The sequence below is a fragment of the Macaca thibetana genome, chromosome 8, assembly GCF_024542745.1.
Source record: "Macaca thibetana thibetana isolate TM-01 chromosome 8, ASM2454274v1, whole genome shotgun sequence".
In the NCBI taxonomy this organism is placed as follows: domain Eukaryota; kingdom Metazoa; phylum Chordata; class Mammalia; order Primates; family Cercopithecidae; genus Macaca; species Macaca thibetana.
The window spans coordinates 44533814-44550387 of record NC_065585.1 but is presented as its reverse complement, the minus strand read 5'-3'; the positions used below and the strand labels follow the sequence as shown (position 1 = coordinate 44550387).

Here is a 16574-nt window from a genome sequence, read left to right as displayed (position 1 = left end):
CTAATTTAGGGAAAACAACAAGCTTACATGCCAAGGCAGACAGAGGAAAGGTGTGGAGACAAAAGGAGAATGAAGAAGCCTTTCACATTCATAAAGACATAAATATAAATGCCTTCTTTTGAGAAGAGTGAGCATCAGCAAAAAAATACATAATAATATTTTTCCTCTTAGCAAATGTTAATGATGATTCAAAACACGAACACTATCACTAGCACCACAGTAGTCCTAGATTTTAGCTTGCTGCTGGCCCTTAAAGAGCCCACTGAGGCCCAGCACAGTGGCTCATGCCTGTAATCCCAGCACTTTGGAAGGCCAAGGTGGGTGGATCACCTAAGGTCAGGAGTTGGAAACCAGCCCGGCCAACATGGTAAAACCCGTCTTTACAAAAAAAAAAATTAGCTGGGCCTGGTGGCACGTGCTTATAATCCCAGCTACTGGGGAGCTGAGCAAGGAGAATCGCTTGAACCTGGGAGGTGGAGGTTGCAGTGAGCCAAGTTCGCGCCACTGCACTCCAGCCTAGGTGACAAGAGTGAAACTCCATTTCAAAAAAACAAAAAAAAAGAGACCATTGAAAAGTAAAAAGCAGGCTGTGGGTAAGGCAAACCTGGGGAAGCAAAGTGAGAATGGCAGCAAGTGTGCTGGAGAAGATGCAGAAGGTGATTTTTAATTACAAAACTTGAATTGGTTTTATGCAAGCTAGAGAATTTCCCAGCTCTTGGAAGGAAATTCACACCTGTCGCTGGCCAAGTGATCACTTCACCTGTTACAGAAACTACCACTTCTAGGGTAGAACCTCCAGTTAAACTTATCTGGTCTGATGATGTCAGTGTCTTGGGTCTGAATTTCTCACAAGCCAACATGATTGGAAGAGAGGAAGCACATTTTTCTGATTGCGAATATACCTCATCAAATGTATGCTATTAGTTTCCAGGGAAACGGACAAAATAGATAGTACCACAGAACCCTATTCAGCACTCCCTCCAATATCAATATCAATACCAATACCAATACCAATAATGATCAATAAACACAACTGCCATTGTCTCAGGAACGTGAACTATTTCTATAATTATTTACTTAGACATTGTCTGTAAAGTAACTTACCCAAATTCACACAGTCCTTACACAGCAGCACTGTACAGTTGTGTGTTGCTTAATGACAGGAATACAGTCTGAGAAATGCATCGTTAGGCGATTTTGTTGTTGTGTGAACACCACGAAGTGAACTTACACAAATCTAAATGGCATTGCCTACTATATGCCTAGGCTAGATGGTATGGCCCACTGTTCCTGGGCTACAAGCCTGTTAGCCCAGGTTTATAGTAGTATAGTAGGCATGTTACTGTACTAAATACTGTAGGCAACTGTAATATTGGTGTATCTAAACATATCTATTGTTATTATTATTATTATTGGAGTTGGAGTCTTGCTCTGTGGCCCAGGCTGGAATGCAGTGGCATGATTTCCGCTCACTGCAAGCTCCACCTCCCGGGTTCATGCCATTCTCCTGCCTCAGCCTCCTGAGTAGCTGGGACTACAGGCGCCCACCACCATGCCTGTCTAAATTTTTTTGTATTTTTTAGTAGAGACAGGGTTTCACCATGTTAGCCAGGATGGTCCCGATCTCCTGATCTCATGATCCGCCCGCCTCGGCCTCCCAAAGTGCTGGGATTGCAGGCATGAGCCACCGTGCCCGGCCAAAACATATCTAGACATAGAGAAAGTACAGTAAAATATTGTATCATAAACTTATGGGACCATCATTGTATATGCAGTCCAATGTTGACAGAAACATCATTATTATGTGGCACATGACTGTAATTTGAATCCAGGACTCATTCTAAACCCAGAAGATAGAAGACCCCAAACTACCACCACCACCACCTTCAGCTGCAGGCATGTCTAGTTTGGTCAGCAAGCCCAGTGTGTGAAAAAAGAAGTCAATGATGATGTCTTTGGGCAAGGGAGGTGCTCTCTCCTGTTCTGAACAATTCCATCCATTTCCAAATTATCTCTGATCCTGCAGCTGCCCCAGACCTACCTGCCTGGCCCTAGACACATGCAGTCTGTGGCTCCGACTCTATCACTGCCTTCCTACTCCTCCTTCATTTATGAGTCGGTCTCCCACTTCTAGATCCTGGGCAATTGAGGTTTTTGTGTTTGGGATACAAACTCCCTCAAGCATCAAGGACCTTTGATACTTTTTAGAAAGACAATGCTGGAAATTGATACAGAAGATTAGCAAGACTGGAAGCAGGGAGATTAGTTTAGGGGCAGCAGTAGAGGTTTAGCTGCGAAACGATAAAGGCTGGAACTAAGGTCGGGATGTAGGATGCAGAGGAGGAAACGGAGAGGCAATGAATATGAGAGAAGCTGGAGATACAGGAATAGGTTAAGTCAAGGCAGGCCGGAAGAGCTAGCAGCCAAAATGGGAGGGCTTCCATTTCTCAGCTCAGAAAGGGTCAGACACCATAACCCAAAAACAAGAACTTTCTGTCCTTTGAAAGGTCCTAGAAACTTTCTGACTCTTCTTCATGTTTATAACTTTATATTTTCTCTTGTGTGTTTCTCTGGAGGATTAGAGCTAAAACCTTCCAGATGAAAAGGGCCTGGGAGCTGACCCCGGGGTGCAGGATGTGGGTGTGAGAAGACGGCCCTCCCTCTGCAGCCCCGCTTAGCAGATGGAAAAGGGGTCTGGGAGGCAGAGCTGCTGAAGAAGGATGAAGCCTTCTGGGTCTTGTCCTGTTAGTCCTCGGAGAGTGGACTGCAACTCACGTCTGGGCCCTCTGCACCCAGAATTAGCCCTGACGGAGCAGTGGTTTCAAGAATTTTCCCTATGGGAGAATAGGAACCTTCAAGAACTCCCCTGTCACCCTCTGCCAGGAAGCGTCACCCGCACACCTAGGTATCACCTGTTTCAGACTCTGCCAAGCCCCACTTTCCTTCCTGCTCCCAACGATGGGACATCCAATAATAAAGCATTTTACATATTTCCAGGCCACATCCCTGGCTAAGTTCCAAGGAAGTGCCAGCAGCCTTCCAAGAGATCTCTGGAAAATTGGTGCCCCCAGGGAGGGTGAAATCAAAGAGGCCCTGGAGGATTGGCTGTGTCTCAGGTTCCTTGGTTGTTCTCCCAGGAAATGCCAGTACCTCTGCAGATAATCATCCACAGAGTAACACAACAGGCCAGAAGCTCCTGGAAGGCAGCCGTATCCACTCTCCGCTTTCCAAACAGAACTATCCCTAGATTCAGTTCAGGAGCTGGAGTCTAAACAAAGCTTACCTCTAGGACTCTTTCAGCAGTGTCTGATGTTATAATTTCGATTTTAATACTCTCTTCATTGGGCAGAAATATGTCCAGATAAGCTTTCTTGGGGGTGATGTCAAATGTATTCTATAAGCAAAAGAAAAGCAAAATAAATTTCCACACCATTTTTTTTTTTTTTTTTTGGAGGTGGAGTCTCACGCCATTGCCCAGGCTGGAGTGCAGTGGCGTGATCTCAGCTCACTGCAACCTCTGCCTCCTGGGTTCAAGCAATTGTCCTGCATCAGCCTCCTGAGTAGCTGGGATTACGGGCACCCACCACCACATCCAGCTAATTTTTTATATTTTTAGTAGAGATGGGGTTTTACTGTGTTGGACTAGGCTGGTCTCAAACTCCTGACCTCAGCGCAATTCTCACTCCCTTGGAAGGAGGAAGGAAGGGCAGGGTCCTTGCCTTCAGCTGAGGCTGCTAATCTTGAAGCAAATGGAGGGAAGCTCTGTGAGAATAAAGTCAACGTAGAGAAGAGCAGGGTTTGGGGTAGGGGTGAGAAGTGGGAGCCAGCCAACTTTCCATGATCTTTTAGTTAAATAAACAAATTTCCCTTTTGTGATTTTGGCCTTGACAATGAAAATCACCTGACTAATTGGAAGTAGTTGAGTTCTACCTTCTCCACTGTAAATGCTTATTTGTAGAATGTTCTTGGCTTTTTTTTTTTTTACGCTTAATTAGTTTAAAGCCAGGTTAGATGGCTACCTAGAAGGTAAGCTCCTTCAGATTAGGATTATGTGGTGAGTTTATCTTGAAGAGTGCCCTGTACAAATAGACACTTAATAATCTTGGTTCCATATTTCTCAAAATAATCCCAGTGAGAAGAGAAAAATTACTAGCATAGTAGTGTCCAAAATGGGGCATTTGCCAGGCGCCATGGCTCACACCTGTAATCCCAGCACTTTGGGAGGCTGAAGTGGGTAGGTCATTTGAGGTCAGGAGTTCGAGACCAGCCTGGCCAACATGGTGAAATCCTGTCTCTACTAAAATACAGAAATTAGCTGGGCGTGGTGACACACACCTCTAATCTCAGCTACTTGGGAAGCTGAGGCAGGAGAATTGCTTGAACCCAGGAGGGGGAGGTTGCAGTGAGCTGAGATTGCACCCCTGCACTCCAGCCTGGGCAACAGAGCAAGACTCCCTCTTAAAATAAAAAATAAAAAAAAATACATATATATATATATCTCTCTACACACACACACATATACATATACACACATACACACATACATATAATAAATTAAATGGGGGCATTTAAAAATAGAGTGTTGATACATGAACTTCCCTCTCTAGCCCACGACTGCATACTTATCCTACAGATATGTAAGAAGAGAATATTAAGGTTAAAGCCTCCAATGTTCTGTTTTGATGTCACAGCACTGGCTTTGGCTGATGTAATCTCCTCTCAGTAGAGAACCTGCACATCAAGGGAGGCAAGAGGTTAAAGAGCCACCCGACCCGCAGCCATTGGCCAGGATGGACAAATCAGTTGGCAACTGCCCTCACTTTCCTTCCTCCTTCTGTCACACCCTACTGGTTTGTATTACTCTGTTCTCACCTTGCTATAAAGAAATACCTGAGATGCGGTAATTTTTATATAGAAAAGAGGTTTAATTGGCTCACTGTTCTGCAGGCTGTACAGGAAGCGTGATGCTGGCAGCTACTCAGCTTCTGGGAAGGCCTCAGGAAGCTTACAATCATGGTGGAATGCGAAGCGCAAGCAGGCATGAGCAGGAGCAAGGGTGGGTGGAGGTGCCACACACTTTTAAACAACCAGATCTCATGAGAACTCACTCACTGTCACAAGAACAGCAACAAGGGAATGGTGCTAAACCATTCATGAGAAACCACCCATGATCCAATCACCTCCTGCCAGGCTCCACCTCCAACACTGGGCACTACAATTCAACATGGGATTTGGGGGAGAACAGAAAACCAAACAGTTGCCCCACCCAGTGGAATTCTGACTCACATTCATCATCAACCTCATCCACTTTCCCCAGGACTCCAGCCACACTCTCCTCCTCCCTCATTCCCACCAGCTAACCTCACTTCCTATTAGTCACAGAGAAAACAGCAAGATGGGAACTTACTCGACTTCCACTCACCGTCCAGCCTTGGACCCTGCCTGTAGCCTTGCTCTATCTTTCTTTGTCCTACACTCAATTTAAAAGGTGCCCTTCCTCCACCTGATCCCAGACCTTGTGCAGTTCTCCTTCCAGAAGGACTTGGAGCCACTGATTATCAAGGTCCCTCCTGCATACTGCCATCTTCCACTTCTCCTTCTCTACCGGCTCCTACTCACCAGCAAACAACAGAAAGTCAGAGACTTTGGGTAGATCATCTCCAAGGGAAAGAACCTGATGTGCTTGACTATGGGGAAAATTCTGTCTTCAGCACTGCTATATAACGGAAGGAGTTAGTCATATGTTTTGAGACAACTAAGCATATTTTTTTTTCTTTTAAGTGATTCAGTTTTAACTCCAGCTGGTGGGGGTGCTGGGGGATGCGGCGGGGGCAAGGGGAAGGTGTTGACTAAGGACTTAATTTTTTAAAATTAAAGTTGGGAAGAAGGGAAGAATAGAAGAAGTGACATAAGAAAGCTGAAATCCTCACCTCCCTTACAGTCAGTGGATAGGGTCTAAAAATTGAAGAATAATAGCTGGGTGCTATGGCATATACCTATAATCCCAGCTCCTGGGGAAGCTGAGGAGCAAGGATCACTTGAGCCCAGGAGATGGAGTCCTGGGCAACATAGTGAGATCCTGTATCTAGAAAAAATAAAATGAAGAATAAGATATATATATATATATATATATATATAATTAACCTCCATATTTTTAAATATCTGAAGAAAAGGCTGTACGATTTGAAAGTCATTGCCTCTGGAGGACAGGGGAGTGTTATAATCCTTTTTAGCACTATTTCACTTTTATTTTTAGATTTTAAACTTTTATTCCATCCATGATATCTATTTCATTTTCCTAACTATAAGCACATTTTGCTTTGGTAAGTAAACAAACATTTCAGAGCAATATAATAAAGAGGAGAATTGATGGCATTAAAAGATCTTTGTGTGATAAGATCAAAGCAACCACAAAACAGATCAAACAAGTTTAGAGTGGAAATCAAAGAACAATTTGGCTCTATTTGTGATATTTGAATTTTACTAGAATGTTTTAATGTATTACTTACAAAATTAATGAAATGTAAAAGCAATACAAAAACCAATTGTGGGGAAAAGTCAACCTGGTAGAACTGGCTTGTATAAAAAACAAAACATTAAATAAGCTGCTATCTTTTTTTGTTTGTTTTAAGTCAGGGTCTTGCTGTATTGCCCAGGCTCAAGTACAGTGGGATGATCATAGCCCACTGTGGCCTCAAAGCTCTGAGCTCAAGCAATCTTCCTGCCTCTGCCTCCAGAGTAGCTGGGGTTATAGACACGTGCCACTACCCCCATCTAAATATCTCTTATTATTTTTTTTTTTTTGTAGAGACAGAGTCTCACTATGTTGCCCAGGCTGGTCTTCAACTCCTGGCCTCAAGTAATTCTCCCCCAAAGTTCTGGGATTACAGGTGTGAGCCATTTGCCATGCGCTTGGCCCAGCTGCTGTACTGATCTATGATGCAGTAGAAATGAAAAAACACAATTCATGCTAGAAAACTAACAAAAACACATTCATTTTAAAGAAACCTCAAAATCTGCCAATACATGGGCTGCCTTAACACGTTTTAAAATATGCGCTTTGTTGCTATTCTGCTCTGAGGCAGAGGAACATTCTTAAGAATGTTTCCCATTTCCCTTGTAGAGAGATGACAGTGGCCCATCATTGCATGTGATGAGGTTTCAGCCCGGTGAATCTGCATATGGATTTTCCTGGATGGGCACCATGGCTGTTAGACATTCCTCTGCCTCAGAGCAGAATAGCAACAAAGCGCACTGATCTCCTTGAAAAATTAAAAGATTTCTCCAGTTGTTAAATTCAACCCAATTGAACTCAAAAAGAGCACATATTTTAAAACGTGTTAAGGCTCTGGGAAGTAACTGTTACCTCTGTCCTGACCTCTCTTTAGAGGCAGACAGAAAACAATGAAAAGGAAAGCATCCTTGAAGAAACTTACAAATAGCCTGAGGTTTTCAGAAGGGCTGCCAAGGGCAGTGAAAATTGAACCTGGTCAGGAAGGAGGGAATTAGAAGTCTCAAAGTGCTGCAGAACTCAAGCAATGCATAAGCTGCCTGAAAGCAGTTAATCACGTGGTGCTCAGCCTGTCTGGGAGCGCTACTCCGGGCCCCATTGGACACCACCTAGTGGCAGGGATGCTGAAGAGACATACAGACACTCCATCTTTGCAAAAGGCAATCTCTCAGCATGGCTGGGGAAAGAAAAGGGACTGGCATTAAGATTTTGCTTTTTAAAACCTATGTCTTGGCCGGGCGTGGTGGCTCACGCCTATAATCCCAGCACTTTAGAAGGCCAAGATGAGTAGATCACCTGAGGTCAGAAGTTCAAGACCAGCCTGACCAACATGGAGAAACCCCATCTCTACTAAAAATACGAAAATTAGCTGGGCGTGGTGGCACGCGCCTGTAGTCCCAGCAACTCGGGAGGCTGAGACAGGGAATCGCTTGAACCCGGGAGGCAGAAGGAGTGACTACCTCACATCTATTAACATTGTGCCAGATGATATGTTTTTAGGGCATCAGTTAATTTAATCCTCAAAGCAACCCCAAGAGACAGGAGCTCTTCTCCCCATTTTACAGATGGGGAAACTGTGGCACAAAAAGCCTAAGTAAATTGACCCAAGTCATATAAATCAAAAGTAGGGTAGCCAAAATTTGAATCGAGGCCATCTCACTACTTAGCCTGAACTCTTAACCCCTAAACCAGGTCAGGGGATGCTGATCTTAGTCAATCAAAATATTAGAAGGCTAGATCATGGTATGAGGAGCTGTGGTTTAAAGCTTTGCTGCTAGACAGTCTACTCAGGCCTTAGGGTAGAGTGTTCATAAGAAAGTGCTCAGAAACAAGAAACAAGAACTGGAAATACAACAGATTCAATGAATTCAACTCAGGACCCCTCCCCAATACTGTGTCAGCAAACAGCTAGCTCACAACAGCAGCCCCTTTCAAAGTTGATTGATGACCTCAAGATAACTGGCAAGAGACCTATGTAAAAATCCTGCAAGAAAGGAGGAAAGAAACGTGACCAATGAAAGGCAAAAAACATATACCAAAAAAATTGCATCATTAAGCAGATGAAAATGATGGATGGGTTAATAAAAAGAAGGTGTTTCTGAATGAAGACCTCAAAGAATAGATAAAAGCCTCAAGAAATAAGATAACAAAAAGATATAAAAGTGAGCTGGCAAAGTTCATGGAATAAATGGAAGAGGAAAATAAAGCCATTACAAAAGTGAAAATTGTGTTAGAAAAAGTAAAAAGAGGCACTGAAAAACACAGCTAGAGGTATAAGGCTCTTGTATGAAGTCACAAAGGCAAAATATTGAAGAACTAAAAGCAGGTATAAAACCTTTCAAATTATCAGGAAAATAAGATATACAAAACTGGCTGGGCAGGGTGGCTCATGCCTGTAATCCCAGCCCTTTGGGAGGCTGAGGCAGGAAGATCACAAGGTCAGGAGTTCAAGACCAGCCTGACCAACATGGTAAAAATCCTGTCTCTACTAAAAATACAAAAATTAGCTGGGCGTGGTGGCTCATGCCTTTAATCCCAGCTACTTGGGAGGCTGAGGCAATAGAATCACTTGAACCCGGAAGGTGGAGGTTGCGGTGAGCCAAGATTATGCCACTGCACCCTAGCCTGGGCAACAAGAGTGAAACTCCGTCTGAAAAACAAACAAACAAGGATATATAAGACAAAGCTCAGAAACACTGAATGATCCCATGAATGACGGAAAGCAAAACCCATAATGCACCCCCAAAAGATGACTGCACTAAAGTCAATGTACCATCATATGTGCAGATATAGAACGATCTGCAAGACATAGGTTTTAAACAGCAAGGTCAATTTAAAAAAAATTTTTTTTTCGGGACAGAGTCTTGCTCTGTCACCCAGGCTGGATTGCAGTGGCACGAACTCAGCTTACTGTAACCTCCACCTCCCGGGTTCAAGCAATTCTGTCTCAGCCTCCCAAGTAGCTGGGATTGTAGGCGTGAGCCACCACAACCGGCTGAATTTTTATTTTTGTAGAGACAGGGGTTCACCACATTGGCCAGACTGGTCTCGAACTCCTGACCTCAGCTGATCTGCCCACCTCAGTCTCCCAAAGTGCTGGGATCACAGACGTGAGCCACAGCACCCAGTCGTTAAAAAGCAAGTTCAAAAAGTGTGTTGAGTGTGCGCTTGTTTATAAAATAAAATGTGTGTGTGTGTGTGTGTGTGTGTGTGTGTGTGTGTATAGTCATGCACTCCTTAATGACATTTTGATGAACAGCAAACTGCACATATGACAGTGGTCCCATAAGATGATAGTACCATATTTTTACCATGCCTTTTCTATGTCTAGATACAGAAATACCATGGTGTTACAATTGTCTACAGTATGAAGTACTGTAACGTAGTATACAGGTTTGTAGCCTAGGGGCAGTAGGCTCTACTGTCTAGGTCTGTGTAAGTACACTCTATGGTGTTCACACAACAACAAAATTGCCTAATGATGCATTTGTCAGAAGGAATCCATATTGTTAAGTGACACATGGTTGTGTGTGTGCATGTATGTATATATATGTGCATGTATGTGTATATATGCATGCTTATATATGTGCATGTATGTATAGCAAAAGAGCACTATAAACTATTAGACTATAAACAACAGTTGTCACTGAGGAGGGGAATCATAAGGGAAGAAAAGTTACTTTTCATTGTATACACTTGTGCTATTTGAATTTTACTATCATCACCACTTCCACAACAAACTTTTCAAAGAATAACAAAGTATGTGTATATACAAACCATCAAGCAAATGTGAAAATATGAACCACTACAGAACAGAAGGCTCTAGGGCCATTTCTCAGGTTGAGTGGGCCAGTAAATATCCCAACACATTTGAACCCCTGTCTACATGAGACTTTTTCTGAGAACCCAATAGGATTTTATTTTATAAATGAGTAAATAAATGAATGAAATGTGTTCCAGTTTTTGCAAATCCGATCCTTCCTCCCTCCCCTGGCTAAGGATCCAGTTAACTAGTATCATATTACTGCAGAACGTCAATTCTTTCAGAGCTTTTCCAGCCAAGCTCATACATACAGGCATAACAATGTTTCTTTATGTGCCGTTAGAATGAGTGTTGTTCTGAACAAATGTACTTAACAGTTTCAGCCTAGGGAGCAAGTGACCCATGATTCTTTAGATCAACAAAGGAAAGGGAGTTGCTGTATGTCATTCTGTTTATGTTGAATTTTCTCCATGATTCATTTACAATAAAGGTAGAAGTAGAGAATACACAAGGAATAGCCGGCATGGCCTGCTTTCCTGATGTCTTCACTGTGGCCCACTTGGAAATCTCAGCTACAGAAGCAGGGTCAGAGACATGTTACGGGAACCCTTAATGATAAAGGCTGTAGTTCTTGTACTATACTCAAAGGTCCTCTTCTTCATGTCCTGTTTTGAGATGTATGATTCTTAGGCTACAGAAAAAGGGATCTACTTAATAAAATGAGCCAAAGGTCAAGTGACACACTTCACTTTCCATCTAAAGTCTAAACCTCCAAAAGAACAAAATAGGAACCATCCCCCAATTGACTTGAAATGAATATATTTTGCCCAAGTCCAGGCTCTGTGGGGCTGTGGCCAGTGCACACATGTGTGTGTACCTGCACACATGGTTCATGAAGAGTGTCCTGAAGAGGAATGATGGCCCCATTAAATAAGAGCAAGCTTACCAGCTGTGCCAGTTTTAAAAACTCAACGAAGACATCACTTCTCAACACGTTTGGGTCCATGGTTACTGAAAAATATGGACGGTGAGCCAGGTTAGCATGAGCTGGGCTGGGCCTTGCCTATTAATTGCTGTGTCCTCTAGAGATCGCTCATGCCTTGCCAGTGCTCTGTCTCCTCCCTGAAGTGATGAATGTTGAAACCTTTCAAATACAGGAAAACCCCCAAAGGTTGCCTCCTACAGGCAGCCTTAACAACAGGAACTCATGACACCCATCCAGGGTGACAGTGTTCCCAGGCATCTCACTTTATTTATACACACCCATACTACTCAACATCTATTTTGTTGCCTTACCAGGATGATAATGAAGTTTATATGAAGAATCAGAAAGATCTTAAAACCTACATCTAGACTCCCAGACTAACAAGACACAGGGTAATTTGAAAATGTAATTCAACCAAGAAACATCGATTGAGAGCACCTCTTTGGAGTCTCACCCAGTCGCCCAGGCTGGAGTGTAGTGATGTGATCTTGGCTCACTGCAATGTCTGCCTCCTGGGTTAAGGTGATTCTCTTGCCTCAACCTCCAAAGTAGCTGGGGTTACAGGCAACCGCCACCACGCCTGGCTAATTTTTGTGTTTTTAGTAGAGATGGGGTTTCATCATGTTGGCCAGGCTAGTCTCAAATGCCCAAACTCAGGTGATCTGCCTGACTCAGTCTCCCAAAATTCTGGGATTATAGGTGTGAGCCACAGCGCCCAGCCAAGAGCACCCCTTTGAATGATAGGAGTTCTCAAGATGTTACCAAAAAAAAAAAAAAAAAAAAAAAAAAAAAAAAAAAAAAAAAAAAAAACCAATGACAAGGCAGTCAGAGAGATTTAAAATATTTCATTCTTCTATACTTAACAAAAATATTTTCACCCTTAGTTTTAAAGCTCCTGACACAAATAGCCAGGAGATATGGGCAGAGCAGATGGGGCAGACACACCCCCATGAGAACTGCAAACCCACAAAGTATGGCCCAGCCTGGTTCCTCCTGGTTCACCCCCCTTGCCACAGATCCTCTCCTATATCCTGTGTTACATACTTACTAAATGCTGCCAAATTTCTTTCTTCCTTCTGTTTTCATTACTGTTTTCTTTTTTTTTTTTTTTTTTTTTTTTGAGACGGAGTCTTGCTCTGTCACCCAGGCTGGAGTGCAATGGCGTGATCTCAGCTCACTGCAACCTCCGCCTCCCAGGTTCAAGCAATTTCCTGCCTCATTCTCTCAAGTTGCCGGGATTACAGGCATGTGCCACCATGCCCGGCCTGTTTTACTAATTTCATTAAACATCCTCTACCAGCATTTTTTATCACTGACTTCATTGCAGGCTGTGCCTTTCCCAAAAGACATCATGTTTTTCAAAATAAACGAAGAGAGAAAGTCCCTGCAACACGAGAAACTATTTATAAAAATCATTCTGTCTTTTCTGAGGGGTAATGCCCAGGGTGGAGGAGGGGAAGCCCTTGCATTATTTTCCGCAATGGGGCATATAGTCAAACTATGAATAGCTATATTCATCAGCATAAGTTATTGGGAATGAGGAAAGCTGCTGAAAAAGGTATTCACCCAACTGGTATTTACTGCATGACTATTAAGTACCAGTACTAGGCTAAAAACTTTGTATATTTTAGCTTATCTAATCTTCATGACAAACTCTGAGGTAAATTATTTCTATTTCATGGACCAAAAAAAACGGAGGCTCAGAGAAAGTAGGTATCTTGCCCAAGGTCACACAGCTGGTAAGGAACTAAAGTGGAATTTGACACTGGGTCTGATTCTAGAACCTGTGCTCTGAGTCATGAGGCGAAGCCGTACTGTCTTCTTACTTGACCTTGTCAAAGAGGGTACACAAGTCATTCTGATAAGAATAAAGACCAGTCCTGGAAAAGCAAAACCTTAAGCAGTGTGAGAACTTGTAAAAAGGCCAGGTATTAACGGAGCATTTTGCTGAGACATGAGAAAACAAACCAAGGGAGAATGAAAATTCAAAAGATATTACATTTTGAACTTGAACTTTGAAAGAGCTCATTCAGTAGGTCTAAAAAGAAGTATGGTCCCATGACAAAAAAACAAAACAAAACAAAAAGTTAATGGGAAATAGGTGGCTTCTAGAATTTTTACGTACTATGTTTAAGAAAAAGATGCAGCCATGAAAAATAATGAGATAAATCTATGACTGCTGATGTAGAATGACCTCTAAGATATATATTTTAAGAGAAAAAAGTCAACATACAGGAGAAAATCTTTTTTCTTGAGCTACGAAGGACATTAGTATAATAGATGGTGATGCTTTATTTATTTATTTTTAGAGACAGGGTCTCCATCTGTCACCCAAGCTGGAGTGCAGTTGCTCAAATCATAGCTCAGGAGGTCGAGACTGCAGTGAGCTGTGACTGCACCACCGCACTCCAGCCTGGGTTACACAGCAAGACAATGACTCTAAAATAAAAATAAAAAGAGACGAGATCTATGTTGCCCAAGTTGGTCTCAAATTCCTGGGCTCAAGTGATCCTCCTGCCTCAGCTTCCCAGAGTGTTGGGATTATAGGTGTGAGCCACCACTCCCAGCCTAAATGTCTCAGCAGTTTTATGTTTGCTGACTTTATTTTTTGAGACAGGGTCTTTCTCTGTTGCCCAGGAGGCACTGCAGTGGCAAGATAAGAGTTTACTGCAGCCTGAAACTCCTGGGCTCAAGCAATCCTCCCACCTCAGCCTTCCAAGTAGGTGCAGGCACGTGCCACTACACCCAGCTAATTTTTGTTTATTTTTTATTTTTTGGTACAGACAGGGTCTTGTTATATTGCCCAAGCTGGCCTTGAACTCCTGGGCTTAAGGGATCCTCCTGCCTTAACCTCCCAAAGTGCTGGAATTGTAGGCATGAGCTACCATGCCTAGCCTAATTGTTGAAGTTTGCATAAGGTCTCTAGATAAATTACTGTATCAATATTGTTTCCTGGTTTTGATACATTGAACATCATTGTATCAATGTTGTTTCCTGATTTTGATACATTGAACATTATTATATCAATACATAAAGTAGGCCAGGCATGGTGGCTCACCCCTGTAATCCCAGTACTTTGGGAAGCTGAAGTGGGCGGATCATTTGAGGTCAGGAGCTGGAGACCAGCCTGGCCAACATGGTGAAACCCCATCTCTACTAAAAAAATACAAAAATTAGCTGAGCATGGTGGCAAGCACCTGTAATCCCAGCTACTTGAGAGGCTGAGGCAGGAGAATCACTTGAACCTGGTAGGCAGAGGTTGCAGTCAGCCAAGATCATACCACTGCACTCCAGCCTGGGCGACAGAGCGAGACTCTGTCATAAATAAATAAATAAATAAATAAATAAATAAATAAATACTACCTGGGTGCAGTGGCTCATATCTGTAATTCCAGCACTTTGGGAGGCTGACATGGGAGGATTGCTTAAGGCCAGGAGTTTGAGACCAGCCTGGGCTATAGTGAGACTCCATCTCTATAAAAAAAAATTTTTTTTAATTGGCCAGGCATGGTGTGTTGCATATATAGTCCCAGATTCTTGGGAAGCTGTGGTGGGAGGATTGCTTGACCCCAGGACATCGAGGCTATAGTGAGCCATGATTGTGCCACTGCACTCCAGCCTGGGCAACAGGGAAAGATCCTGTCTCAAAAAATAAAATAAAATCAGCAAGTATATAACTGCTGAGACATTTAAGTTGGGTGTGGTGGCTCACACCTGTAATCCTAACACTTTAGGAAGCTGAGGCAGGAGGATCACTTGAGCCCAGGAATTTGATATCAGCCTGAGCAACATAGTGAGACCTCATCTATTTTTTTGTTGTTGTTGTTTTTGATCTTTTTTAGAGTCACTGTCTTGCTGTGTCACTCAGGCTGGAGTGCAGTGGAGCAATCATGGCTCACTGCAGCCTCAGCCTCCTGTGCTCAAGCAATCCTCCCACCTCAGCTTCCTGAGTAGCTGGGATTATAGGCACGCACCACCATACCTGACTAATTTTTAAAATTTTGTTTAGAGACAGGTTCTCTCTATGTTGCTCAGGCTGATCTTGAACTCTTGGCCTCAAGTGATCCTCCTGCCTCAGCCTCCCAAAGTGCTGAGATTACAGGTGTGAGAAACCATGCCCAGCCAGACCTCATCTCTTTAAAAAAAAAAAAAAAAAGTATTTTTAAAGCCAAATACAAAGAACACATATTATATGATCCCTTATATATGAAATGTCTAGAATAGGCAAATCTTTAGAGATAAAAATTACAGTAGTAGTTGCCAGGGCCTGGTGGGGGAGGGAAAGAGGATGTGATTGCCAATGGGTATGAGGTTTCTTTCGGGGGTGATGACAATATTCTAAAATTAGATTATGGTAATGGTCACACAATTAATTACATAAATATATTGTAAAAGAATTGACTTGTGCACTTTAGCAGGTGAATTTTGTGGCATATAACTTACATTGCAATAAATCTGTTTTTTAAAAAACCCTGCAAATACATACCATTTTGCAAATATTGTTCCAGTTGGTTCCTCCTCTCATCAGCCATAGCTGTGGTCATTGCCAAATAGTACTTTGGTGGGAAGGGTGGCAGGCAATTTCCAAAGACCCGCCTTAGCTGAAAGATCCAGGAAACACAGTTAGGCAGGTGACCTACCAGTTCAGGGTTGATGAGATTACTAAAGCCTCCTCTAGGGCAAGTCCCATCCCAGCACTTTATTTCAAGTTAAGCCTTCCTGGTGGCTCAAAGCGGGAAAAGAGGACAATTTGATTTTCTTAAGGAGGAATTTATTTCAGTATATATTCTGGAGATATTACTAGACATATCACAGACCGGCAGCTCCAGTCTAAGTTTCGTAGAGCTGAGATGTATGTTTATCTTTCATTTGTTTTACAAGACTAGCCACTGCTCACATCATACTATATTATCTTGATTCATTCCACAATAGTGTCTGTGATATCAATGACAATGGGAATTAAATTCCTCAACCCTACCTCCACCAAATCTGAACTTGACATATGCTTACAGCTGTGTTACCTAATGCGGTAGCCACCAGCCACCTGTGGTGAATCAGCACCTGAACGTGGCTAGTTTGGATTGAGATGTGTTGTAGGCATAACATGCATTCCAAATTTCAAAGAAGAGAGAATGTAAAATATCTCACTGATAATTTTTATATTGATTACATGTTGAAATGATAATATTTTGGATACATTGAATTAAATAAAATATATTATTAAAATTAATTCCATCTGTTTCCTTTTACTCTTTTTAACGTGCCTATCAGAAAATTTTAAATTACATAAGTGACTCTTCTTCCTTCTTTTTCTT

At 42.5% G+C, this 16574-nt stretch overlaps 1 protein-coding gene across 1 annotated transcript in view; it reads right to left on the bottom strand.

Moving 5' to 3' along the window:
• Positions 1-16574, bottom strand: part of SNX31 (sorting nexin 31) — a 70794-nt gene that overhangs the window by 41350 nt on the left and 12870 nt on the right. Inside the window, exons 3-5 of the mRNA XM_050800781.1 lie at positions 15746-15860; positions 11221-11285; positions 3284-3394 (exon numbers count right to left, since the gene is read on the bottom strand). Of these exons, the coding sequence (XP_050656738.1) occupies positions 3284-3394; positions 11221-11285; positions 15746-15860 (291 nt within the window). The remainder of the gene's footprint in view (positions 1-3283; positions 3395-11220; positions 11286-15745; positions 15861-16574) is intronic.